General features: G+C 41.3%; 1 protein-coding gene across 3 annotated transcripts in view; it reads left to right on the forward strand.

The window, feature by feature from the left end:
• The window catches only part of APH1B (aph-1 homolog B, gamma-secretase subunit), a 34864-nt gene that overhangs the window by 4428 nt on the left and 3296 nt on the right, over positions 1–27140 (forward strand). For 2 of the 3 annotated variants that reach the window (XM_040969653.1, XM_040969655.1), the window contains 3 exons: positions 5298–5368; positions 6465–6587; positions 22299–22426. In XM_040969653.1, coding sequence (XP_040825587.1) covers positions 5298–5368; positions 6465–6587; positions 22299–22426 — 322 coding nt within the window. The remainder of the gene's footprint in view (positions 1–5297; positions 5369–6464; positions 6588–22298; positions 22427–27140) is intronic. The other variant, XM_040969654.1, reaches the window with a different exon arrangement.

Consider the following 27140-nt stretch of genomic DNA (forward strand, 5'->3'; position numbering starts at 1 on the left):
TCAGTTGTCAAGTGAAACATCCAGTATTCTCTGGAAGTGCTGAAGAGCAACAACAACAAAAGCAGGATTTAAGTTTCCTTAGGAGTACAGCATCCCTAATTAGGCATCTGGCTGTGGTTGAATGTTTTTAGCATGCAGCAGCTACTCCCGTCCTACTATAATCTTCCTACAGACAGCACCTTTTGCAGGCACTTGGTTTTTACCTTCCCCTGGACTCAGGAGTCTTCTGTGACTCTGGCTAGTGCTCCTGACTGTGCTTAGTCTCCTTCCTGAGTCAGCTAATATTCATTGTGTTTTCCTGGCTGCAACATCATTGGCTCATGTTGTTGCTGCATTTTCTGTGATAGCTCTAATTTTAGGGGGAAAAAAAAAGGTTTATGTCTTTTTCTGTTTGGATTTATTTTATCTATTGTGAAGGCAGACTGCAAAATGCCAGAAGAAGAGAGGGAGGGAAGAGGACAGAGGGAGGATAAGGAAGCAAGCTTACATTGGCTGGTTCACTCCCCAGGTGGCCCCAGTGCCCAGGGCTGGGCCAGGCCAATCAGGAGCCTGGACCTGCATCCTGATCTCATGTACGGGTGCAGAGGCCCAAGTACTTGGGCCACATCTGCTGCTTTCCCAAGGTGCAGCAGCAGTAAGTTGGAGTGGAAGCAGCCAGGACTGCAACTGAAACTCTGACTCGGAATGCCAGTATTGCAGCAGGTGGCCTAATGTGCAGCACCACAACACTGGCTCCAGAGGTTAGCTCCTGAGTGTCTAAGTGAGTGTCTGCTGTTCTGGACTACCTTGTTTCTTCATGGTCTTCACCTGAAAGGCTCTTGGCACTAACTTGTCATTCCAAAGGACTATAGGCTAAACCTTTGGCAGGAAAGGAGGAGGGCCACAGGAGAGAGAAATTAAAGTTGTGGGGCCAGGCTGGAAGTTCAGAGAAGCTGGCTGGGCATCCTGGGGGCGGTATGCTGCTTCTCTAGAAGGACTTCTGTCAGTTTGTAAGCCGTGATAAGAAAAAACTGAGGGAGTAGGTACCTTTGTTTACATTTGGAAACTACCTCTTGAACAAGGCTTTGAAATATTCTGCAGAAATTTACGGGGCAGTTCTAGAAATGTTGGGTGGTATAGTTGTGTTAAAAACAAATTTGAAAATTAAAATACATTATTGGGCCCGGCGTGTTAGCCTAGTGGCTAAATCCTTACCTTGCATGCACTGGAATCCCATATGGGTGCCAATTCAAGTCCCAGATGTTCCACTTCCCATCCAGCTCCCTGCTTGTGGCCTGGGAAACCAGTTGAGGATGGGCCAAAGCCTTGGGACCCTGCACCCGTGTGGGAGACCTGGAAGAAGCTTCCTGGCTCCTGGTTGCAAATCAGCTCAGCTCTGGCTGTTGCAGTCACTTGGGGAGTGAACCAGTGAACAGATTTTTCTGTCTTTCTCACTAAATCTGCCTGTCCAATAAAAAGAGATAAATCTTTAAAGAAAACACATTACTAATGACTGATACTTATATGGGTGCACTTAAATTGCTTTCTTAGGCTGTACTATACTCAAGTATAGGGACTTTGGCGTAATTAGTGCTTTATTGCCAAAGTAATGTCTTAAATTTAAAGTTTTGCTTTGGGGGCTGGCATGGGGATATAGCAGTCTCAATCCTCTGCCTGTGGGTTGGTTTGTATCTCAGCTGTTCCATTTCCTATCCAGTTCCCTGCTTGTGCTGGGAAAGCAGCTGAGAATGGCCCAACGGCTTGAGTCCTTGCACCTGGATGGGAGACCTGGAAGAAGCTCCTGGCCTCTGACTGGCCCAGCTTTTTCCATTGTGACAGTTTGGGGAGTGAACCATCAAATGCAAGATGTCTTTCCCACTTTCTGTAATTCAAATAAAATAAATAAATCTTTTAAAAAATGAAATATTCCTCAGTTAAAATTTTGCTACTTGAACTTAGTGCCAAGGATATGGAGGATTTGTACTGGTTTTTAAGAAAAATTTATTTATTGGAAGATCAGGTGTACAGAGAGGAGAGACAGAGGAAGATCTTCCATCCACTGATTCACTTCCCAAGTGGCTGCAACAGCCAGAGCTGAGTTAACCCAAAGCCAGGAGCCCAGAGCCTCTTCCAGGTCTCCCACGCGGGTGTAGGGTCCCAAGGCTTTAGGCCGTCCTCAACTGCTTTCCCAGGCCACAAGCAGGGAGCTGGATGGGAAGTGGAGCAGCTGGGACACAAACTGGCACCCTTATGGGATTCTGGCATGTGGAAGGTGAGGACTTTAGCTACTAGGCTACCATGCTGGGCCCTGCACTGTGTTTATACTTTTAAGGTATTGAGTAAAAACAGTGTTACAATCTAATTTATTTAGGTTAGGCCTTAATAGCACTCATTTCATCTTGAATCAGTGAGTGAATGCTTTATAACTTCAGCCTGGCAGAGCCTTACACAAGTGGCAGTCCTTCTTATACAAATAATAATTTAAAATTCAAGATGGTTAATGGGTACAGAGTTACATAGTTGGAGAGGAGGAGTGCTTTTTTGTCCCCCCCCTTTTTTTTTGTTTTTAAGAATTTAATTGAAAGGCAAGTGTCAGAGATACCAGTCTTGTATCCTCTCTCTCACTCACCAAATGCCTGTGGCCCGCGCAGCATGGCTGGAAATCCTGCACTCCTCGCTGTCTTGTGTGTGGGTAGCCTTGTCTGCCCCACCCCCCCAGGAGGTGCATTAGCAGGAAGCTGGATCCAGCACAGAGGTGTGACTCAAACATCACAGGCATTCTGATATGGCTGCAGGCATCCCAGCCTGTGGCCTAATACACTGTGCCACCATACCTGCCTTGGGGAAGAGTAACTTAGGTTACTGTGTAGCACAGCGAGGCAGCTGTGGTTGGAAATGACTGAGTGAGCTAGTGTAGAAGGTTGAATCTGCTCACTTATTTGAGAAGTGGCAAAATTGGTTTCCTCCCAAATATCCTGTAGGGCTTCGTGCCATGGCACTGGCCCCTACACAAATAAGTTTCTAATTTAATTCAGTTTTGTTTATAATACTCTGATAAATAATTCAGGGTGTTTTGTTTTGTTTTGTAATTTTAGGGAAACTTTATAGAAAAAATACTATAAATAAGCATTGCTACAGTTTTTAAGAGGCTTGTTTGTTTTTTAGCATGTTTTAAGTGGTATGTTTAGTTTGTATGCAAGTTTCTTGCTATTCTCCCTTTCTTACACGTACCAGCTGCATAGCTTAGGAAAGAATGGACGAAACAAGGAAGATGGTGGGGTTGATCACTTGTTTTTTAAAGTTTAATAGCAAGGTTGTGTTCGTTTCTTTTCTTTTTTTTTTTTTTGGTCTTGGAGACACAGTAGCAAATGCCAACAGACTTTCCAGTTCAGTAAAAGAGAAGTGCGTGGGAAGCTGATCATGTTGTGTACTTTTTCACTTCCTAATGTTAACATTGAGAACCTTTCCTCCCATTGACTCCTGTTACCTGTGATGAAGAAGTTTTTCTTACGTTTCCCAGTTTAGACATTTAATCCATTTGTGATAGACAGGCTTTGTTGTACTGAACAGCTGTTATTACTGAGTAACTTTTATTAAAATTCCTGGTGAAACTTACATGATTCAACAATAAGTGTTGATATACTTGCTGATAGTGTTTGTTTGTTACTACTGGGTATGCCTCATCAACTTGAATTAGCCTTTACCAACATCCCTGTGACAGGTAAATGTTTAAGAAAATTGGACATTTACATTGGTTACTGCTCTGGTGAAAGAGTAAAGTAGTTACTTCAATTTCTGGTTCCTGTCCTTGCTGCCAAACAATGCTTCTAGAAGAGAACACGAACTGGTCATTTGTTCAAGTTGAGTCAAGAACAGCAAAGAACCTCCCCCTTTTTTGTTATGCTTATTATTAGTTTGGTTGAATCTCACATTGCCTTAATTTAATGTAATGAATGTTATCAATATTGGATGAGTAGGTTAACCATAAAGAATATGTGCATCCTCAAGTTTAAGTTAACATAATGCCCAGAAAATAAGTACGTTCTGATTCATTTGTCTATTTTTTAGAGTTAATTTAACTGCCTTTTTAGCACTTGCTGACAAATGATTCTACAGTGTTTTGGTTAATTTATTTAATATATATTCTGGGCTTTGTATAATTTGAATATTGTTTGAGTCAAGGTCTTAAATTGTAATCCACTCTGTATATGGCAGCAATGGCTGGAGCTGGGCTAGTCTGAAACCAGGAGGCAGGGGCTCCCTGCAGGTCTCCCATGCAGGTACAAGGTCCCAGGGCCTTGGGACATTCTCTGCTGCTTTCTTAGGTTATAAGCAAAGAACTTGATTGGAAATGGTGCAGCTGGGATACAAAAAGGTGCCCATATGGGATGTTGGTGCATGTGGGTGGAGAATTAACCAGTTGAACTGGCCCCTGTTGCAGAGTTTTTTAGCCAGCAAGGTTAGTAGTAGCAGACATAGTGGACTGGATCAGCTACATTTAGTACTCCTGACATATGTGCCTGGGGGTAGGGGCTTGTGGTAAGTTTGTAAATTGTTCATGACAGAAATTTGGATAATATCACTCATGCATTTCTGTTGAACAGTTTGCTAGCCTTTTATGCAAGTATTCCTTTTTCTCTTAAGGGTAGCATTTTATTTAACAGGATGCAATGAAAGCATCAGACCACTTTCTCTGCTGAAGCCTAACTGGAGGTGTAAAAGAAAAAAAAAGGAAATATTTTGGAATCATAAAAACACAAAGCTCAATAACCATAAGAGAGTTCAGACTGTCACTATTACGAGATTTTAGAATAAGGGAGGATTAGTAATTACCAACCATTGGTAGAGGTGGCTTTCTTAAGAATTTGTTCCCGCAACAGGACGAGCACAGTTTGGGATCTGTTGCAAGGAAGATAGAAGGGAGGCTGGTAAAATAAGCATAACCCTGGTGGAATATGCAACAAAGTGGAAATGAAAATACAGAAGATAATCAGTGATTAACTGCACGGGCTACTGAAATAAATGTTTATTACTCAGAAAGTATTCAGTGTTGCTTTTTAATTTTTTCTCAGTAAACTCCATTCCTGATGGCTTGTTCACTTACATTTTTCTTTTATCATGAAAGGCAAATGAAAGACAAAAGTTGGTTGTGAATTTTGGTCAATTTGAGATCATTTTAAGCTTCTTGGGTTTTGTTTAAATGAATTTTGAATTGAGAGTATAACTTGGTGATGGCCTCAATACCTGATTTGAAGTTTCTTGTGTTCTTTCCTGATGAGCTGATGATGAAGAAAATGAAATTTGTGATTTGATTTTAGGAAAGCCAGTGAAGGTTTGAAGAATATAAACCCAGATGACAAAGTGCCTTCTATGCGATTGTTGGCCTATGGTAAGTTAGAACTGCATAGTGTTATTAAAAAAATCAGAATTGGTGTAAGACTATTTTTATATTTTGTATCTTTATAGATTTATATGTATGTGTCTGTGTATTATAAGGATTTATTTATTTTTGTTAGAAAGGCAGATTTACAGAGAGAGAGATCTCTCTACTGGTTCACTTCCCAGATGCCCCAAAGGCTGGAACTGAGCTGATTTGAAGCCAGGAGCCAGGAGCCTTTTCTGGGTCTCTCACATGGGTGCAGGTTCCCAAGGACTTGGGCCGTCCGCCTCTGTTTTTTTCCAGGCCACAGGTTGGGAGCTGGGAGGGAAGTAAGCAGCCAGGATATGAACTGGTACTCATATGGGGTGCTGGCACTTGAAGGTGGAGGAATAATATGCTGAGCCACAGCTCTGACCCCAGGTTTATATTTTTATAAAATAATGATATTTTATTACTGCCTTGGTCTGTTATCTACTTTTCTGGCTTTCCTGGTTCCTTACATAGAGGAAAGTGATTGCTAGTGATCTTTATCTGTATGGTCATTAAATGTAAACTGGAGCATGCACTCTAGTGTACTAAATGTCCAAGTGGTTAACTGTTACTTTCTCTGGGTGTTTATCATTACATTGTACTAAGAGAACTCTTCATAGTAATGTAGTTAATACCTCCGCATATTATTCTTTCACAAATATGTATTTAAAAAATGTGTCTAGATCCCTAAACTGAATCACCCTTGTTTAGCTCAGGCATCATGCCTTGTAATACGCAGTGCCTTGTATACTCAGTTCCTGTTCCAAGCCATCCAGCTTTATTGATTGCTGTCATAAATAAAGGCAACTTCAGCATCATGTGCTCGTCTGCCTCACTTATTTCTGTTGTGCCTTTCTAGATCTTTTTTCTTTTATTTATCTGTTGGTCACTGTCCATTTCTTCTCCTCTTACCTTTTCTCTCTACACTCATCAGTTAGCCAAGCCCTTGGCTTTCCAGAGCTGGCTGAGGCTGTCCCTGCGCTTCAGCAACAGCAGGCACATAGTAACCTTTGGGGATTAGATTTGAAGAGAATCCATGGCAGGGAAAGAGTTTAACAGTATTTTTCTTCTTCAGTTTCTGGTTTAGGCTTTGGAATCATGAGTGGAGTATTTTCCTTTGTGAATACCTTGTCTGACTCCTTGGGGCCAGGCACGGTGGGCATTCATGGAGACTCTCCTCAGTTCTTCCTCAATTCAGGTATGTATGCTAGAAATGCAAATATTTAGGTTTCTGTACTAAATGACCATCCTTTCTGAAGTTCGGTGACTTAGGATTTATCTTACACCTTTAAAAGAGAATACTTTTAAAGAAGCTAGGAAAATAATTTTTAGAGTGTTTTCAAATTTGAGTGGAATTTGGCTTGCATAAAATTTACTTTTTGACTATACTAACACTGTTGCTGTATGGTTGGAATATCAGAAGTAAGTTGTCATAGACCATATGTGTTCTGGTTTTAAGATTTTATGTTTATCTTCAATAGAGACCTTTATCTGTAATTATCTTGGCACCTTTTGAAGATATGCAGTATAATTTAATCTTGAAATCGAAAGAAAAATGATAATAATGAGTTGATCTTTTTATCTAAAGATGTGATATAGAAGGACCAATTAGTTTTAGATTGCTTTTTCATCCCCTGGTGAAAAATTGTCATAGTGCAATGATCACACATTTGCGTCTGAAATCTACACATAATTAATGAAATTTCTACTGACTTACACAAGGCTTTAAAAATTATAAGGGGAAACCCATTATATATTTAATTATTTCCATGACAGTTCTGCCATTGAAGCAGACGACCCCATATACACATTGTTTTAGTTACATCATTATTTAGTGTCTATGCTAAAACTCCTTGAAGAGCTTACTCTCTGGTAGGGGAATAAAACAGAAAAATGAGTGGATGTTCCTTTCAGGTACTAGCAGAAAGGATAGAGGGGTGAAAGGTAGAGGCAGACAGGGTGGAGACCCGTGAGCTCACATTGCCTGTTGGGGTGTCCGTGGCCCCAAGGACTCTGAGTTCTCAGTAGACGCCTTGTTTGCTCCACTTCAGACCTCGAGACCTTGGTGTCCCTGGCCTAGGTCACTAACATTACCCCTAACTGTTCAGTGTCCTCCACGCACTGCACACTGCATGTGAAGCTGCCTTTTATTTTTATCTTACTACTAAACAAACCCTTCCCTTTTCAAAAACATTCTGACTTCCTAAGGCCTGCCTATAAGGAAACTGTGTCAGTGGTCATACTTAGCCATCCCTCCAACATAGTGGATTATCTCCCTTTTAGACATTCTGTAATTAGAATATTTTCTGGCACATTCTTTAGCATTTATGTTTTATAAAACAAATGAAGCATTACTACAAGTCTGTTACAGTATAATAAAAATTAATAAAACAATCGTGAGAGGTGTTACTGATACAGCTTTCTGTGTTCTCTTACAGTCTGTTAACTGCTAGGCAATTTTTTTGGTCTTTGAGTTTTACCATCATCTTTCACTAGATGGTGCTAATTCCCTAAAAGTGTGAGCTAGAGTGTTTTCATTTAGAAGAAAATTAAATATTTCGAGATTGCATCTGTGCTTTCTATGAATTTAACAAGCTCAGTATTCAATAATTTATTATCATTAGTCAAGTTAAAGTGGTACACTTACTGTGCTGTGAATTGGTACCTATAGAATGAAAGAACAGTTCTTGTATTTTTTACCATCTGCACGGTTCTTTTTGTTGTATCAATACCCTTGGAGACATAACTGTTGTATAATGAGTATTTAAGAAAACTTTATGTATTTGTTATACATCATTATTGTAGTTTATATTTTATTTATAACTGTTGTAAATACTGTTTCTTAGACATTTAAAAATTTTCAGTAAAATTTAGTTTATTTATTTTATTCCACTAGAAATTCCCAATAATAAGAAAAGAAAGTGAGAAATTCCTAATAATCAGAATAAACAAAGAATATTGAACCAGTGATTAGCTCTGTTAAGCATTTGTTAAGATGTATACTACATGATATCTGTGTGCACAAGGGTTTTACAGATAGGCATACTTTACATAATGTATATGTATAAATTAACTTTTAATATATGAAGTTGTAAATTAGCATTCAATTTTATTAGAATTATTGCCCTTTCTCAGCAAAGCTATATGGAGTGTAGAAATTGGACCTCTAAGTTCAAGTCTTACCTGGTTTGTTTTTTTCTTTTACAGTTTAGTTTCTAATATTGTTTACATAGTTGAGAGGGATGCATGCTCATGTGTGGGGAGGGTCGAAGTATGAAGGAAGGTGGGTGGGACAAATGCTTCAGTTTTTTTTTTCTGTGTCCTCAGTGGGAGAAGGGGAGGAGGCTGCTCCTTGCTGTCAGACCACATTGGTACCCAGGGATAGGGAACAATCATTGATGATGCTTTAGAGATCCTGGTTTGGGGAAGAGTGTTCTGAAACATTGTTAGCCTTATAGAAACAGGGTTGGGAAAATCGTTGCAAGGTCTTTTGGCTGACCTAGTCCATCTTAGTGCATCCCCTGGAACATGTTTACAAAGCTTTGCCAGGAGAGTGGTCCACTCTATTCTGCTTTCCTTTTGATGAGGCACTTGATGTGCTCTGGCCTAAATGAGCTGGCTGTCATTTCCCCTGTGTGCATGTGGACAAGCTCTCCACTGCATAGGCATCAGCAACTGAGGAGGCCCACATATATTGTGATTTTTCCCAGCGGCCAGGGTTTGAGTTCAGCCATCTAATTGGGGAGTCCCTGAAGAAACCTTACCTCGTGTCATCTCAGACTTGACTCTTGTGTGTGCCAGCCAGTGCAGGGTTAGAGTCAGCTCCTCACCTACACCAGCCAATGCTCATAGGCCAGTTCCATCAGAGCCAAGTCAGTTCTGCCTTTGGCCTCATCTCTCATGTGAACTGATGGATGCTGTGTCCTAACCCAGCCCATTCTGCCCCAGTCCCAGGTGTTGATGGTGGGTGTAGCAGTCTACCTCAGCCTGAGCCAATTCCGGCCTTCATTTGAACTGGAAGCTGTTGTGGATTAACTGAGCCTGGCCTGCACCCCATCCTGACTGTCATTTGTGCCAGTGTGTGCTGTTGGCTGACCCAACCAAAAGGTGTTACAGCCTGGCTGGCCTGCTCCCAGCTCTGGCTGTTGTGCTCACCAGCAGGAGCTGCAGTCTATCAGGGGAGTTCCCCAAGTTCTTCTCTCGGATCCATTCCCTGCACTGTATCTCACATGTGCCAGTGGGAGCTGCAGCCCAGCCTAACATGATCTTCCCTGAGTCCTGGCACTTAACTGTTGGGTCCTGCGGCATAGCCCAACTGGCCTGTACCTATTCAGGCTCTCACTAGGGGGTGCTACAGCCTAGCTCAGCTGGCCAACCCCCAGATATGACTCTCACATGAACTGGCAGGTGCCATGATTAGCCTGGCCTGTCCCACACTCACCTTACCTTTCGTGATCACCAGCAGGTGCTGAATTCTAGCCTGGGTCTGGCTTGCCCCCAAACCCAGCCCATGTGCATACTGAAGGGTACTGCAGCCATGTCTAGTCTGACCCACCCCCAGCTCTGGCTCTTGTACTCACCAGTGGGAACTGCAGCCTGAAAGGGGAGTCCCCAGAGTTTTCTTACCAGGCCAGTTCCTCCAATCTTGCACGTGCTGGTGGGTGCTTCAACCCAACCTGGCTTGGCTCACTCAGTCTCAGTTCTTGCTGATGGGTGTTGCAGGCTACTCCAGCCAGGTGTTGTCCATACCCTATCCTTGTTCTCATGCCAGGTCCAGGTCCAGCCCACACAAGTGCTGTATATCTCCTTGGCCTGGCTTACCCCTAACCCCGGGTATTATGCTCCTCAGCAGGAGCTACAGCCTAGCAGGTCAGTTCCCCAAGTTCCCCTACCAGGCTTGCTCCCAGCCTTGGATCTCACATGTGCTGGCAGATGCCACGGCCCTGCTTGGCATGGTCTGCCCTCAGTCCTGGCCTTTACTGGGGGCAGCTGCAGACTGGCTATGCCTGGCTTCTTCCCAGCCCCAGGTCCTGCAAATGTCAGATGAGTTCTGTGGACCAGCCTGGCTATGCCTGGCACCATCCCCACCTGTCCACAGTGGATACTGCAGTCCCACAGAGGTGAGCCACAAGTCCCCTGCAGAATTTGCCCCCATATCTGGTTCTCTTTGTGTTCTGGTGAGTGCTGCAGCCTAGCCTGACTTGGCCCACCTCCTGCTCTGACACCCACAGTGGGTACTGTGGCATAGCCCTGCCAGGCACGCCACCCCCCCAGCCTCAGTTTTTGCAGTTGCTAAGGGCAGTGGATGATACCATTTAGCCTACCCCAGGTCTCCCACATGGGTGAGTTCATTGGCCTGATCCAACATGCCTTCTGGTTTCCCTACTCTAAAACAATCTGTCTCAGCTTCCTCACTTATCTGCAAGTACAGTGGCCCAATCTGTGGAAGATCCCAGAAGTCTTTCCTCCCCTGTCAAACATACCCTCAACAGCTCTCACTCCAACATGTCCCCAGATTCCCATCTTCAGGCAACCTGCATCATCCCTGCCTGTGGGGTTTGGTAGCATGTCCTGGCCTGGCGTTCTCTGCCTTCCCCACATATCTTAAACAAAATAGGCAACCATGCTGATATACTGGTGTAGTTAACACAAACTTGGCATTAACCAGGCGTAGACTGCCCACCAACTGCTGGCTGCTTTTCTCCCAGCAGTTTAACATTTGCTAGGTATAAGGCAACCTAATCAGTTGTCTGCAACCATGGCTTATTCATTTGGTATTTGGGGAAAATTTGTTTATTTACTCATTCTACAAATAACAGTTACTTTTATTGATTATGTGTTAGAAAGACAACCCAGTTAATGTCCATATATTGTAGTGTCCATACATTGTACACATAGTAAAAGAGGAATAAAAACAACAATTAGAATGAAATGTGATACATTCTACAGAATGAAGAAGGTGAGAGAGCCATGAGATCCACAGAGTGGCTCCAAGTTCCTCATGTATGCTTTAGTACGTCACCTGTGTAACATTTGTCACCATTGCTATGAATTGGCTGATGATGTGGTTTGTTGAAAGTCTCTCTAGGTGCTAAGCCACATGGGCAAGGTCTCCATCTCGTCTCATTGGCTGCTGTTTTCCTAGCACCTGGTGGAGTCCTTTGTTTCCATGGCGCTGAATAAATATGTTTTGAAAAGTGAAAGCTAAGCTAAGGTGACGGAGGAAGTGTGGTTTGAGTGGAGATGTAGGTAAAGGATACATAATAGCTAGGTGGGTCAAAGAAGGGCTTGTCAGGGATGCATGTCCCAGGCACAGGGAGGAGGTAAGAGAGATGTGGTTCTGGGCAGAGCTATTGTGGCATTCCATCTAACCCTTCAGTTTCTCATGTCTGTCATTTAGGAATTAAGCACAGTTTATTTAAGAAATGTATGTTTGAATGCTTTATATACTCTAAAATAAACTAATAGGGGCCAGTGCTGTGGCACAGCAGGTGAATTGTTAGCCTGCAGTGGCAGCATCTCATGTGGGTACCAATTGGGAGTCCCAGCTGCTTCACTTCTGATTTAGCTTCAGCAGGAGATTTCGCAAGTGTCTAGGACTAGCCACCCACATAGGATACAGAGGAAAAACTCGGGCTCTTGGCTTTGACCTGGCCCAGCTCCAGTTGAGTGGCCATTTGAGGAGTGAACCAGAAGATAGAGGATCTCTCTGTCTTTCCATCTTTCTATAACTCTGGCTTTCAAATAAATTTTAATTTTTAAAATTTGGAGTAAAAAGTTAACTCTCAGTTGTAGTCTAGGATAATTAGTTTCATAAATGTAGAACAGTTAAGACTAGCCATTAAATTGTACATTTAAACATGCTGTAATTATAAATTAAAATTCATTATTTTTTCCTTATATTGCTATTTGGCTAAAAAATGGAAATATAAAAAACATTTGCCACCTTATAATCTGAAACAGAAAATTCAGGAACAAGTGTATGTGTGTGTATAAAGTGCAAACTGAAATGTATGACTTCTTAGCCAAACAAAAAGGTTTCATCCATTTTGGCTCATAAAGCAACATAATAGTGTTTATTATTTTGAAATTTCACCAAACCCTTTTCCCCATATTAGTTTCATGTGATGCATTCTCTTGAGTTCTGCCCATGACAGCTACAATAACAATTCTATGATCAGGTCCAGATAGATCCACATGTAGAGCCAGTGGGGTTGAGGTTAGGCCTTCTGCTCAGCAAGTCTGGGAACAGCTTGCACATGCACAGGGTCCTTCTGCAGGAAATGCTGTTTCTCTATAGCATAGAATGAAGAACAGTGCTAGGACCCATCCAGGTTAGCAGTCAGAATTTCCAAAGACACAATGTTTGGATAAAAATAAGCTCCTCTTTTATCAGCTCTGCAATATTTTTTTCGTAAAGACCCAATTAATCCATCAGTCTACAAAATTTCTTGCCAAAAACAAGTTGACAAGCAGACCTTCCAGCATGAAGTGCATCAGGGCATCATAGAGCCAGCTGCATGTCTTGTGGTCTGCCAGCCCAAGGGCGGGCCCAGCATGTGGTCCAGCGCACAGCGCAGCACATAGCCTGCCACTGGCAGCAGTGAATGGCTGAGCAGCTCCAGTGACTCACTGTCACCCCAGCTCCTGATGACTACAGGAACCTTGAGACGGGAGAGGAGAATCAATAAATTTTTATAAAAATGACTAGTAATGTTATCAAGATAGAGATTTTGGTTGTCAAGATGAAAACAAGAGTTGAAAATTATTTCTGTAATACTGTATTAAATCTGGGTTTTTCTCTTCTGAATTACTTCCCTTAACAGTGGAAGAAAAGTGTCTATAACTAGTGCTCAATGAAAAAGGCTCTTTTTTCAGCATCCCCAAACCATTTCATTTCATCTTTTTCTTGGTTGACTGCTTGCTTGCTTTTGTAGTTTTAGCTCTTCCATCTGCTGGATTCACTCTGCAAATGGCCCAACAGCTGGAGCTGAACCAATCCAAAGCCAGGAGGCAGGAGCTTCTTCTGGGTCTCCCATGTGGTTTCATGCTCCTAAGACTTGCAGCTATCCTCAACTGCTTTCCCAGGCCATGAACAGGAGGAGAGCATATAGGACTCAAACAAGTGCTCATAAGGAATGCTGGCATTTGCAGCAGAGGATTTGCCAATTGAGCTGTTGTGCTCGCCCCCATTTGATTTCTTTTAGGTGTATTTTTAAGGCAATGCTCTTATCTAGATAATTTAAACTAAAAAAAAAAAACCATTATTTTTGTATTTGAAGGGTAAGAACAATAGGGAGAGATGAAGAATCTTGCATCCATTAATTCACTCCCTAAATGTCCACCACAGCCAGGTCTGTGGCAGGCTAAAGTCAGGATCCAAGAACTCTGTCTCCTACATGAGTAGCAGGTGCCAAGTACTTGGATGATGCTCCACTGCCTTTGGAGGTATGCAGGCACGTTAGCAGGCAGCTGGACAAGAAGTAAAACAGGTGGGACTTGAACTGGCACTCTAATTAATGGGCTGGCAGCAGCTCAGGTGACAGCTTAGCACACTGAGCCACAATGCCCACCTAGTTTTAAATGTTTTAGTTTACTAAAAATTTTTACTAAACCATCACTAATGAAGTCAGTACAGTCTTAGTTTTGAGTATTACGAGTTAACAGGAATGCTGATGAAGTTAAAAATTCATATGGAACATTGTCACTATGATAAAAGATCTAGACGTTGTTTAAGAGGAAAGTAAGAGATTACATTTCCATCACAATTTGTCATTTCCTATAATAGAATTATACATCTACATCCTTAAACTTTCCTGCCTCTTGACTCTGAATTGGCTAGGCAATAGTAGATTGTTGTAAATCAGAGGCTTAAAAAGGACTTCAATGGTTGAACTGTGGTCATGTGTCCTGAAAAGAACATGCCCTGGTAGCAAGTGCCCTCTTAGACTGGCCCCCTGAAGGGACACTGTATGGTGGACCTGCAGTGAGGAGCCAGCTCCAGCAATCTGCAGCAGGGCTGTGTAGCTGGCCCAGCCTTCTCCAGCAAGAGCACAGTCCGTGTTTAGATCTGGGAGCATTTGAAAGTAAATCCTTGTTATTGCCACTATTATTTATTTATTTACTTGAATGAATGAATGAATCACAGAGTATAAGGAAACAGAGATCTTCCATCTGTTTCCCAGTTGGCCATAATGGCCAGGGATAGGCCAGGGTGAAGCCAGGAACCAGAAGCTTCATTTGGGTCTCCTACTTGGGTTGCAGAGGGTTCAAACACTCAGACTGTCAGTGCTTTCCTTAGACTATTAACAGGAGCTGGATCAGAAGTGGAGCAGCTGGGACACAAACCAACACCAGTCTGGGATGCTGGCATTGCAGGCCCTGAGTTTCCTTTTTAGATGTTGTTTAAAGAATAAGCTCTATAATGTGGCAGGTTTTTGAAATGTTGAAACTTTTAAATGAAAAATTGGGAGCTGGTGCTGTGGCTTAGTTGGGTTAGGTTATTGTCTGCAGAGCTGGTATCCCATAATGGCATTCATTCAAACCGCAGCTGCTCTATTTCTGATCCAGCATCCTGCGAATGCATTTGGGGAACCAACAGAAGATGGCTCAAGTCTTTGGACACTTGTACCCACTTGGAAACCTTGGATAAACTACTGGGTCCTGGCTCTGGGCTCTGAGCTGGCCTTTGGCACTGTGGCCATTTAGCAGGTAGTACACCAATGGTTGTAAGATCTCTCTCTGCTTTGTCTCCGTCTATCTGTAACTCTCCTTTGCAGATGATCTTTGTAAGCAGGACTATCTCAATAGCTGCATTACCAAAGTGGCAGAGAAAATAATTTATGTGTAACACCTCCTAATGATACAGAGAAATGATTGACAGTAGAGTTTAATCAATATTTTTATTATTTTGTGGATTGATCAGAATCTTAATTTCCTATAGTGTGTTATCACAGCTGCCACAGTGTGACACAGTGATACTCTGTATTTTTTGTTATCCCTTTTCTTTCCCTTTCCCTTCCTCTTTTTTTTTTTTTAAGATTTTTAAATTTTATTTTTATTTGAAAGAGTCACACAGAGACAGAGGAAGAGAGAGAGAGAGAGAATCTTCCATCCACTGGTTCACTCCCCAGTGGCCCTAATGACCAGAACTGAGCCATTCTGAAGTTGGGAACCAGGAGCTTCTCTGGTCTGTCACTTGGGTGCAGGGTCCAAAGGACTTGAGCCATCTTCCTCTGCTTTTCCAGGCCATTAGCAGGGAGCCGTATTAGAAGTGAAACAATTGGGACTAGAACCATTACCTATATAGGATATGGGCACCACAGGCAGAGGGTTAGCTTGCTAAGCCATCATGCTGGTCCAGAGTCATGTTTTCTACTTTGTTCATAGTTCTCATTTATTTTTCTTGTGTGAAATGGCCCTTATTTTCTTCATCCTCTGCTGCTCTGAATTCTTGAGTGAATTTCAGAGGTTTTTTTTCAATAGCCATGATGAGCAGTTTAGTACTCTGTGAAGATAATTCATATCGGGCAAAGTCACATTTTTCAAGCATCTAGTTTGGTATAATTCTACATTAACCCCATAGGAATACATTTTTTTGGTCTGCCACATAAAAAATTTATCATTTGAAGGTGAATAAAACTACTGTGTTTTCAGCTGTCTGTCTTGCTCAGTTTAGCCTTTTTCAGCTACCACACCTTGATCCCAAATAGCTGTATATCTGTTCTGGAAAGAGGGGCTGGGTAGTTACCGTTCAATAATCTGTTCCATGCTGATTTCTAACCAAGGACACTATTCACTGCTGGAATCACTTGTCTACCTCTCCATAGCTCTTTTAAAGAGAGTAAGAATATTTGCATCAAGACCACTGTATTGCACAACTTAGTGGAGAATTGTTCACGTTATAACATGTTTCATTGGTGTACTCTGAAATTTTTCCAACACAGTTCCTGGAACAGATTTTATTTCCCAGAACCAGGCTTTTCTTATATGCGTAAGTATTTGGAAATCTTGGAGTTCTTTGGAGGTAAATCATGAGATTTACCTTACTGGGTGGATCTGTTGGGTTTGATCATCTTCTTCATGTTTCTAAAGTCATCATTAAGGACTTAGGCTTGAATATTTTTTCTTCAGGTTAAGATCCATTGTTTCATGTGGTAAGCTGTTTTTCTTTTTCATCTCTGGTGGGACTTTGTCCTTAAATGCTGAAGAACAGCAATTTCAGAAACTGCTAACTTTTCATCATGGATTCTGAAGGATCAGAAGACAGTGGAACTGCATTTTTCAGGGGGGCACAGCTCTGTACTCTTCCTCTACTTAGTTGATGCATTTCCATCTTTCTAGTTGACAATAATGCCAGTTCCTCCCATTTCTTGTAACTTGAGGCCATTTCTACCTTCGCTCTTGGTCTCCAATTTCCAGTTAAATCTGCATTCTTATAGGCTTGGTTTTGCTTTATTGATGGCCTCAGGAATAGGTGGTTTGAGAAATCTTTGGAGGAGACATTCAAAGAAAAGATAAATGTGTTAGTGCTAAAACTGTTTCAGACCAGAGACAAGCATGGGAAGGTTCTAATTCATTTCATGGTATCAGTGCATTAATTGGAAATAATGGAAGCTGAGAGCCTACATTTACTGCCTGTTGCTCCAGGGAGCTCTGACACTCAAGCTCCTGAAAACACTGCTTGGGGCACCACACTCCCAGTAGCAACTCCAGTGGATATGTTTTGGTATAGTTTTATAGTACTTTGGGAGACAGTAGTTCATAAGGAAGTTTCAGATATTTCTCAGTGTGTCACATATGAAAAAAATAGTTTTATTTCTTTAAAGAGGCTTCCAAGGATCAGCAAGCAGGAGTAGGAACAGGATTTCTCAACCTCAGCACTGTTGACATTTGGATCCAGCTAAGTTCTTTTGGGGGTGGAGATACTGGGAGCTGTCTTACATTTTATAGGGTATTTAATGGCCTTTTTGGCTTCTTTCTATCCACTGGATGCCAGAAAACTATTCTCCCCCAGGTTCTTCAGGTGTGATAACCAAATATGTCTGCAAATAGGGCAAAATTATCCCAACTGAGAGTCAATGAGATAGAGCAAGGCAGACTTGGTTTGGGTTTAAAAGACTTCCACAGTGGCTATGTAATCAAATAAGCTCCTAAAATGCATGTATTTGAAGTGGATCCTGTGAGATTGTTTTCATCATGTGGGGGAATTGGATGAGATAAATTCTAATGTGGCTCCCAGAGCTGAATCTCTAAATGATGAGCTGATTTGAGGAGAATGTTTCATTATTCCTCAATGTTTGCTGGGGGAACTTTAAACATTAACTCCTATCCCTTGCAGTCCATTCAGCTTGTAAACATGCTTTGGTAGTGTTTTCATGTGTATAAAATGATAAGTGCAATTTAAACACCTGCAGTCATTTAAGTTGCGTTTGGGACATGTTCTGTATGATCTTATTAGTATTAAGGGACAATAATGTACCTTTCATATAGCCATGTAAAATTTGAGTTGGATTTGAAATGTATTTTTTTTAATTTTGGAAAGCCTTATTTGATTTTTATATGTAATAATAAATGAGGTCACAGAATTCCCTTACAATTTAAAAAAAAATTTTTTTTAAGTTAAGTTCCCATTAAGGAGAGTCATTTTCAAAAACGTTTGATTAGTTCTGGGGCCTGACTTCTACTCATGTTATGTCATTTGGAATCTCTCAAGAATATTGAGTGTTTATTCAACCAGAGATGGAAAGTCTTCCTCTTCACACAATCCTGAAAGCGTGCTCCTTTCTGTCACCTGGAAAAATGATCTAGAAACTCCTTGGTGTTCATGTCCTGCCTGGGTGTAATTGAGACTGACTATAGGCTTTGAGAAGGCTTGGCCATGGCTGCCACCACCTGGCAGCAGTTCTTGGCTGTCTCTAACTACCAACTGCAGACACACCAATGTTGTCCAGGGAACCTGGAGAGCAGCAATTTCCATGTTCTCCAGGATCCAGGATGAACATCAGTTGCTATCTTAGACCGTTTTACAAGGATGGAAAAGTAGGTGTCAGGAATGATGAAAAGAGAGACAAGTGTGAAATGAGGGTGCTTAGATCTATGCGCTAGAGTACTTAAGGTGTATTCATAGCCAAGTGGAAAATATTTTCTTTTACTTTACTTAGAAACACATTAGACTGAAATGCTCTCCACCAAGAGAATTTGGTTTAAAAGAGTTTTATTTATATATTTTTTTTAATAGAGTAACTCACTAAAAACCCTGGCTTATTCACCTTTGAATCTGTAGACCGTAACACATGTCCTGGCTGCTTCACTTCTGGTCCAGCTCCCCACTATTGGCTGGGAAAAGCAGTGGAAGGTGACCCAAGCGTTGGGACCCTTACAGTCCTTGTGAGAGACCTGAATGAAGCTCCTGGCGCCTGGCTCTGGTCTGGCCCAGCTCTGGCCGTTGTGGCTTTCTGGAGAGTGAACTAGCTGATGGGACATCTTTCCGTTTCTGCCTTTCTCTCAGGAACTGTTATTTTCAAATACGTACATAAATAAACATTTTTAAAATGTCTGTGATTTTTCAAAAAGCTGCAGCTTATATGCATTACTCTTTGCAACAACTGTGTGAAGTATTATCCTTATTTGATAAATAAAGGCAATAGAAGTTTAGTTTAAATGGCTTGCCCAGTGCTGTATAGTGGAGCTGGGAATCCAACTCAGGATTGTCTGGCTTCAAAGATGTTACTCATAATCTTCAGACCAGACTTCCCAGATACTTAACAAGTATATAATGATTATTGTTGTTTTCAAAGCTTTTAAAAAATATTTATTTTTATTGCAAAGTCAGATATACAGAGAGGAAGAGAGAGAGAGGAAGATCTTCTATTTGATGATTCACTCCCCAAGTGACTGCAATGGCCAGTGCTGTGCTGATCCAAAGCCAGGAGCCAGAAACTTCCTCCAGGTCTCCCACGCGGGTGCAGGGTCCCAAGGCTTTGGGCTGTCCTCGGCTGCCTTCCCAGGCCACAAGCCAGGAGCTGGATGGGAAGTGGAGCTTCCGAGATTAGAACTGGCGCCCATATGGGATCCCAGCGTGTTCAAGCCACTAGGCTATTGTGCCAGGCCCAATTATTGTTGTTTTTAATGAAGAATTTAGCTTTCAGGAAAAAAATTCACTGAGAAGGGGACATTTGAGTTGCATTTTAAATGTAAAAGCTTTGGATGCTGTGACATGGGGAGAAGAATGGTAAAATGAGGAAAAAAGGGTTATGTTAGAAAAAGGGTGGAAGGGAAAGAAGGAAAGAGAGAGAAACAGAGACAGTGAAGAAGAATTTGGTTTTCTATTGTAAAATGCTTTTAAAGATGAATAGAGGCAATGTTTTCAGGGTAATTTGAGTGTGAACTATAGAGTGCCTTGATGCTAGTTTCTGATATTTGGACTTGACTTTGGAGGCAGAAGAGGCTAGGAAATGCAGTCATAGAAATTGGAAGAAAAGTCAGGGCTAATGGTCTTTCGGCTGTATGATGGCAGCTCTCAGAACGGTGTGTTTTTTTTTGGACAGATATAAATTGAAAATCCTATAAGGAAAGGCATTTTTCTGAGTAACAGAAGTGTAAGATTTGATCAGTAGTACAACGGAAAGGTCTCGGCAATCAGAATAATGCCTAGAGAAGGGCTGGACAGATGACACACTACTATCATTTTCTCTTGATGTTTGATTACAACCTAGATTTTATAAAACCCTTAAGAGAAGAAACACGTTTTGATTTAAGAAGTGTTTGCATTTGTGCCAGTTGCTGCTGTGGTCCTTTCTGACATAGAGAGCCTTTAAAAGCTACCATCTGGGCATTTTCAGCAGGCACCCATCTCCAGGGTAGCCTCCCTCTCCAAGATCATCACACCCTGTTTTAGTTTGTCTGCCATCAGTCACTTCAGTGCTTTGAAAACTACCTCTCTGCTTTTGTTTTAGCTAAAACATTTGCCATCATTTATTGAAATGATACCATTATACCAGGCATAACAGCTTGCTTTCCTCCAATTCTTGCTTACCACAAGAATTGTATCTTTTATGGGCCTGGTGGCGTGGCCTAGTGGCTAAGGGCCTCGCCTTGAATGTACCAGGATCCCATATGGTTGCCGGTTCTAATCCCAGCAGCTCCACTTCCTCTCTATCTCCTCCTCTCTGTATATCTGACTTTGTAATAAAAATAAAATAAATCTTTTTTTAAAAAAAGAATTGTATCTTTTAAATACTACTATGTATGTTTTTGACTTCCTATAAAATTAGTGTATTTATTTAAAAGGCAGAGGTCTAAGAGAGATCTCGCATTTGCTAGTTCTCTCCCTGTATACCTGTAAGAGCTGGGTTGGGCTAGGCCACAGGTGGGAACCAGGAACTCCCTATGGGTCTGCCAGATGAGTGGCAGGGACCTAGCTACTTGAACCATTGCCTGCTGCCTCTTGGGAATGCCTGCACATTAGGGTAGAGCAGACACTTGAAGCCAGGTCCTCTGCTGTGGTATGCAAATGACCCAAATGGTGTCATAACTGTGGCACAAGTGTCCACCCCCACAGTCCAGTCTGTTTTTCTTTCTTCACTTGATCACACAGCATTTTATAATGTGAAAACACTGTGATCCACTTATCCATTTGTCTGATGAGAAGCATTTTTTGTATTATAACATGAATGCTGATACATTCTGTGTGTATCATCTTACCACACTTGTAAGGAATACTCTAGTGTAGTGGTTCTGAAATTTGACCAATGCAGAGTAATTGGAAAGGCTGTTTCGCTGTGTTCCTGTTGCCATTGTTCCCTATTCAGGAGCACAGGACAACAATTTTTCATTTCTAACAGGTTCCCTGATACCAGTGACCTATTGACTTTTTTTTAAAGATTTATTTATTTTGATTACAAAGTCAGATATACAGAGAGGAAGATCTTCCATCCGAAATTACCACAACAGCCAGTGTTGCCGATCCAAAGCCAGGAGCCAGGAAACCTCCTCCGGGTCTCCCATGTGGGTGCAGGGTCCCAAGATTTGGGCCATCCTCGACTGCCTTCCGAGGCCACAGCAGGGAGCTAGATGGGAAGTGGGGCAGCCGGGGTTAGAACCGGTGCCCAAATGGGATCCCGGGCATTCAAGGCAAGGACTTTAGCGCTAGGCCACCGTGCCACACCCTACCTATTGACTTTTGAACTCACTGTTTAGCATACAGATATAGTGGTGGAATTGCTGGAATAAAGTGAACAATGCAAAATTTCCCCTTGAGTTAGTAATGCCAGATTGTGTTCTGTCTAGGTGTGTAAAAGAAAATTGTCAGACTTGAAGTTTTGCCAGTCTGGTGATATTAGTAGTCTCTTCTTAGGTGTCCTAATTGGGAAGTCTGTATGCCTTTCTTTTCTCATGTTAAGACTTGCAAAATATATTGCATTTAATAAAGAATGTTGTCCAGGATGCAGGACACACACCACCACCACCAAGAAAACCAGGGAGTGATGATATGATTCAGTGCTCATTCCTTATGGAGAATATCAGAAAATTTTTTCAAATTTTAATGTTTTAGCCTTCTGTTGGCCTTTTTTTTAAAAAAGGATCTATGGAGAAATTCAATTTTACTGAAGAAATTTGTGTAAGCAGAAGATGTTCTTTTTAATTAAGAAAAGCCTCTTGCAAGTAGTATAGAAGGCAAATTGAGAAAGATGCTGGTGAATTTTTACTTAATGAGTTTGCACTCTAGAAAGGAAATTGCTGCAGAAACGTTCCTTTATGCAGAATTGTTGTGTTCTGAGCTGCCTTTAGAGTAAGTGTGTCAGGCTCTGCTTCTGTGGGATGTTGGTCAAACTCCCTGCAGCCCTGGACACTCGGTGGGCTTTGCTGTCTGTCGTCTGACCAGGCACTCCTGTTGACTGCCTTTCAGCTTTCATGACGCTGGTCATCGTGCTGCTGCATGTGTTCTGGGGCATTGTATTTTTTGATGGATGTGAGAAGAAAAAGTGGTACGTCATTCTGATCATTTTCCTGACTCATCTGCTGGTGTCAGCTCAGGTGAGTGTTGTCACTGTACTACTAGTTTCTTGACAAGCAAGTCTTTATATCTGAAATGGTAGATCCTGTTCTAAACGAAATAAGCACACATGGTACAATTTAGAAAACTTCTTTACATGACTGGATCACCTGAACCTTACCACAGGATGACAGCCATGTAATTTTTGGGTGCGTCTCATTAAAGAATTTCCTGTGTCTTGTCTTTAATGTGTGTTAAAGCTGAAACCTTCTGGCATTATGTGCTAGGGAGTGCATCTGAAACAATCTTCATCTTACTTCAAATCCTTTAAGATACAAATTGTAGTAGTTTTAAATCATCAGATGAAAATTATAACCTGTGTAACTGGCTCATTACTTCTGTTTCTTTGGTTATTGTAATGGTGTCTTCAACACCAGTGTTTGTGAAACTTTCCTTGTGTTGTTTTGACTTCAAAATTATGAAGCCAGATTTCCTTACTGTTTTTTTACACACTGTATGCACTGTCCTTATTTCTTTGATCAGTAATACTGATCAGTTCAGTTCACACTCTCCTCACTGACATAACCTTGCCAGTTTTCAAAATACAGCTTAAAAAACTTGACAAGATATATTTTTTGAAGAACTGTTAGATGCTTTGGGTTTGATTTTTTATTGTAATTTATTATAAATGAAGGGTTTTCAAAAAGTTCATGGAAAATCTGTTTTTCAAGAATACTCATGAATTTCATGAATTTTTTTTTTTGCACCAAAGTAAGTTTGTCTTTTTAAATTCCATTTTCCATAGACTTTTTGAAGGGCCTTTAAATTTATGACAGAAAAAACCAGGTCCTGTCACCTCTTCCCTGAACTGTTGGAAAGGTTTCTCCTGGTGGCATCGTGCCCTGCAGCTCTTTCATCTCTGTCCATCTGGAGATGACGTCAGGTTTCTTAGACTTAACCCCTCATCCTCTGACCTATCTAAAGGTAGCCTTATTGCCCTAAATACCCCCAACCAAAACCTTTCAGTGTGTGGAATACTAAGGTTACCTGGAACATGTTCGCACTGATATAAAACCAAGTTTTATGGGAAGAAAGATGACAAAAGAGAATTAAAATACTAACAGAAGTTATCTCTTGGAATTGTGATTGTGGATTCTCTAATTATATACAGTTTCATATTTTAAATTTTCTGCAACTCAATGTCTTTATAACCTGAAAGAAAGTTTCATGATAAAGCAGATATCCTTTTTTTTAAGCAAATATCCTTCTGAAAAATCTTATTGCCATTCATGCATTTGACAAATATTACACTGAGTGCATTCTGTGATCCCTGCCTTTATCGTTGAATAGGGGAGGGATGGACAATAGATGGTAAACAGCAACTATAATAAATAAGAAATTTTATATTGTGTTAGGTTATTGGTACTATTAAAAGAAAGAAAGAAAGAAAGAAAAGCAGGGTGAAAAGATCTCCAGAGTGTATGTAGAGGGAGAACGTCCCATTTCTTAATTAGGTGGTCCAGATAGGGTTCCTTGTGAAGGTGGTGAAGAGGTGAAATAGAAATGAAGGAGTTGGTCATGCAGCTCTCTAGAGAAACAGTATCCTCCACTGAAGAGCTAGGGCCATGGTTTTAAGACTAGCATAGATTCCACATCTGAGGAGGCAATGGTAAGCCAGAGAGAGTGAGAGGGAGATTGGGAAGAGATACTGCCCGAGAGGCAATGGTAGGAGGGAAGTATGAGGTTGGACGTGAGATTCACACCTAGTGGTATTGGCATTGACTTTTCCTCTCAGTGAAATGGATCATTATAGAGTGATGAAGAGGGAGACATGCACTTGCATCTCAGAAGACCCTCTTTGCTGCGTTGAGAATAGATTGTCATGGGGCAGGGAGATCACAGCCAGTAATCAAGGACTATGAGGACTTGAATGAGACGATGAGAAATTGTCAGATTTTAGGACATTTTTTTGGAAGTGGATCCAACTGCATTTCTTGACAGATTAGATGAGGTGTGTAAAAGAAGGGGAATTGAGGTTACCTCAAGGATTTGGGCTGGACATCTGAAAGGATGGAGTTGGCTTCTCTCAGATGCGATGGAGAGGCTTGGGCAGGGAGGGGAGGAGTTCTTGTTTTGGACACATCCTTGTTGGATATTCACAAGGAGATGTGTCAGATAAGCAGCTGGACAAAAGTGCCTGGTATTAGGGAGAGAAATCAGGGATAGGTGTACGCAAGGTGAGATTGAGCTCCAGAATGCTTCAACATTGAAACTGGGCAAGAGTAACAGTGAGGCAGGAGGAAATCCAGGAAATCCTGGGGAGCAGGTGTCCTTGGAAACCAAATCTGTGAAGAAAAGCAGTCAGCCATAGCAGACGCCTCTGAACATGCTGCTTCTGCTTGACATAAACTCTTACCAGTATTCCTACTGCAAAACTTAGCTCCTGTGGCTCATCATAGTTCACATCATTCCTTCTATCTAAAGTGGTTCAATGTGGCTTCTCAACAGGCACCCCTTTTTTCCTGTGCTGCTTGTGTGATTTGGCTTCCCCCTATTCTGGGTTGGTTTGAAAAGTTATTCTTTCTCAGTGAGCCTGGAGAAGTTGCATATTTTATATTCAGCAGGAATCACTGAACTATTTCATAGCTGTTATAACACTTACTCTTGGCTAGCACTACTTTATTCAATATAGTTTTTATATCTCTCTTAAACTAGAATTTGATCACCAAGGATGTCACATGTCAGTCTTTGTGTGCTCAATTTTCTGCGCAAAATAACTGGCCAATAAATGTTGGATATTAAATGGTCAAAGTTCTTCTCTTGAATGATCAAAAAAGAACCTAGAATGTTTAAAGATTATACACCAAAATAATAATAGTAGTTGTGTCTCAGTGGCAGATTTTAGAGAATTGTTGTGTAACTAACCATTCTAATTTAACACACATACAGAAAAGTACACGAATCATGGGCATACAGTGCAGTGTTTTCCCAGTGTGGAGATAGCTATGTAGTAGGTTACCTAGATGAGAATCAAAGCATTGCCAGCTCCCTGGAGCTTCCTTATATCTCTGGGCACTTCTTCCACTAAGGGTGGGAATGATTCTGACTTCCACAACCACAGGCTGGCTTTGTTTCTGGGTATGAAATGAAAATGCAGCCATATAATATTTATTCTTATTTCAGGTTCCTTTAGCTCAACATGCTTGTGAGAGTTAACCTCTCACAATTACAGATTGCTCATTTCTTGCTGTATGGTACAGCTTATACCATAGTTGATCCATTCTACAGTATTGTGGCATTTATCGTGTTGTAACTATTGTGTATATTATTGTGACAAGTATCCCAGTGTATGTGTGTGGTGAACATACACACGTTTCTTTTGGGCATGTGTTTAGGAGTGCAGTTGCCGTGGCATGGTAGTATATGTGTATCAGCCATTTGTACCACTCAGTTTTTCAGAAATTGAAACCCACTCTAAATGTGTGAGTCGCACTATTTCCCTCCTCATCAGCACTTGGGCTGGCTTTCTTAGTTGTTAACCAAACTGCCATTTCTGTTGTAGTACCAAATTGAAGTTTTAAATACTGTTTCCCTGATGATTAATGAAGTTAGGCAAGTCTTCCTGTGTTTATTGGCCATATGGGTAATTTTTTTGTGAAGTACCCATTCAGCTCTTTTGCCCATCTGTTGCCTGGTCTTTTTATTTTTGGTCTTAGGGAACTCTATATTTTCCATAAAGGAATTCTTTGTCAAGTGTGTGCTCCTCAAATAACTTTTGTGGTGTCATTTGTTTTTACATTCTTAAATGTCTTTTGATGAACACATTTTTTCAGTTTAATATAGTCACTCCATTTTTCTTTGATTTTACTTTTTGCTTTGTTTAATAAGTAATTACCTGAACTTCAAATTCTAAAATTTATTTTCTTCATTTGTATATTCTGATCTTCTCTAGTCATCATGTATTGCTTCTGTAATTATTTTAAAAATTTGTAAATAAATACAAATACAGAATACTTAGTTGTATGTAAAATAAATTAAAATTCAATGGATTTTGAGGTGTCAAATTATTCTGAAGAAAAAACCCACAAAATGTTCAATGCCTGCCCTGTCCATAGATGATGTTTCTTGAGAGAGGCCCTCTTTCTGCATGAGGTGCCACCTGCATGGGCTGCCCATTTTTCAGGACAGAGCTGATAGGTCAGGATCAATGCCTTAGCCAGGATCTCTGTGCGTGTGAGAGGGTGAGATCACGGATATGTCATGGAGACTGCTGAGAGGCAAAGAAGGTGGTAGCAAACTGACCCCATCAAATCCTGTCCATTGTAGAGTGGAAATGCAGGAGCTGGGTGGGAACCCATCTCAATATCTTACCTTGATTCCTTGGAAGAAATATCCTTCCTCCTGGGCCTGGCATGGTAGCCTAGTGCACCGGGATCCCATAGGGTTGCTGATTCAGTATCCTAGCTGCCCTATTTCCCATGCAGCTCCCTGCTTGTGGCCTGGGAAAGCAGCAGAAGATGATCCAAAGCCTTGGGACCCTCTACTCATGTGGGAGACCCAGAGGAAGCTCCTGGCTTTGTATCGACAACTGTGGCTATTGCAGTCACTTGAGGAGTGAATCAGCAGACAGATGTTTCTGCCTCCCCTTCTCTCTGTAAATCTGACTTTCCAGTAAAATTAAATCTTTGAAAAAGAAGAAAGAAGAAAATATCCTTCTTCCTAGTGTCGCTCTGCTTGGATTTTGGGCCCCATTCT

Source organism: Ochotona curzoniae, unplaced genomic scaffold (genome assembly GCF_017591425.1).
Source record: "Ochotona curzoniae isolate NIBS_2020 unplaced genomic scaffold, NIBS_Ocur_1.0 scaffold_4701, whole genome shotgun sequence".
In the NCBI taxonomy this organism is placed as follows: domain Eukaryota; kingdom Metazoa; phylum Chordata; class Mammalia; order Lagomorpha; family Ochotonidae; genus Ochotona; species Ochotona curzoniae.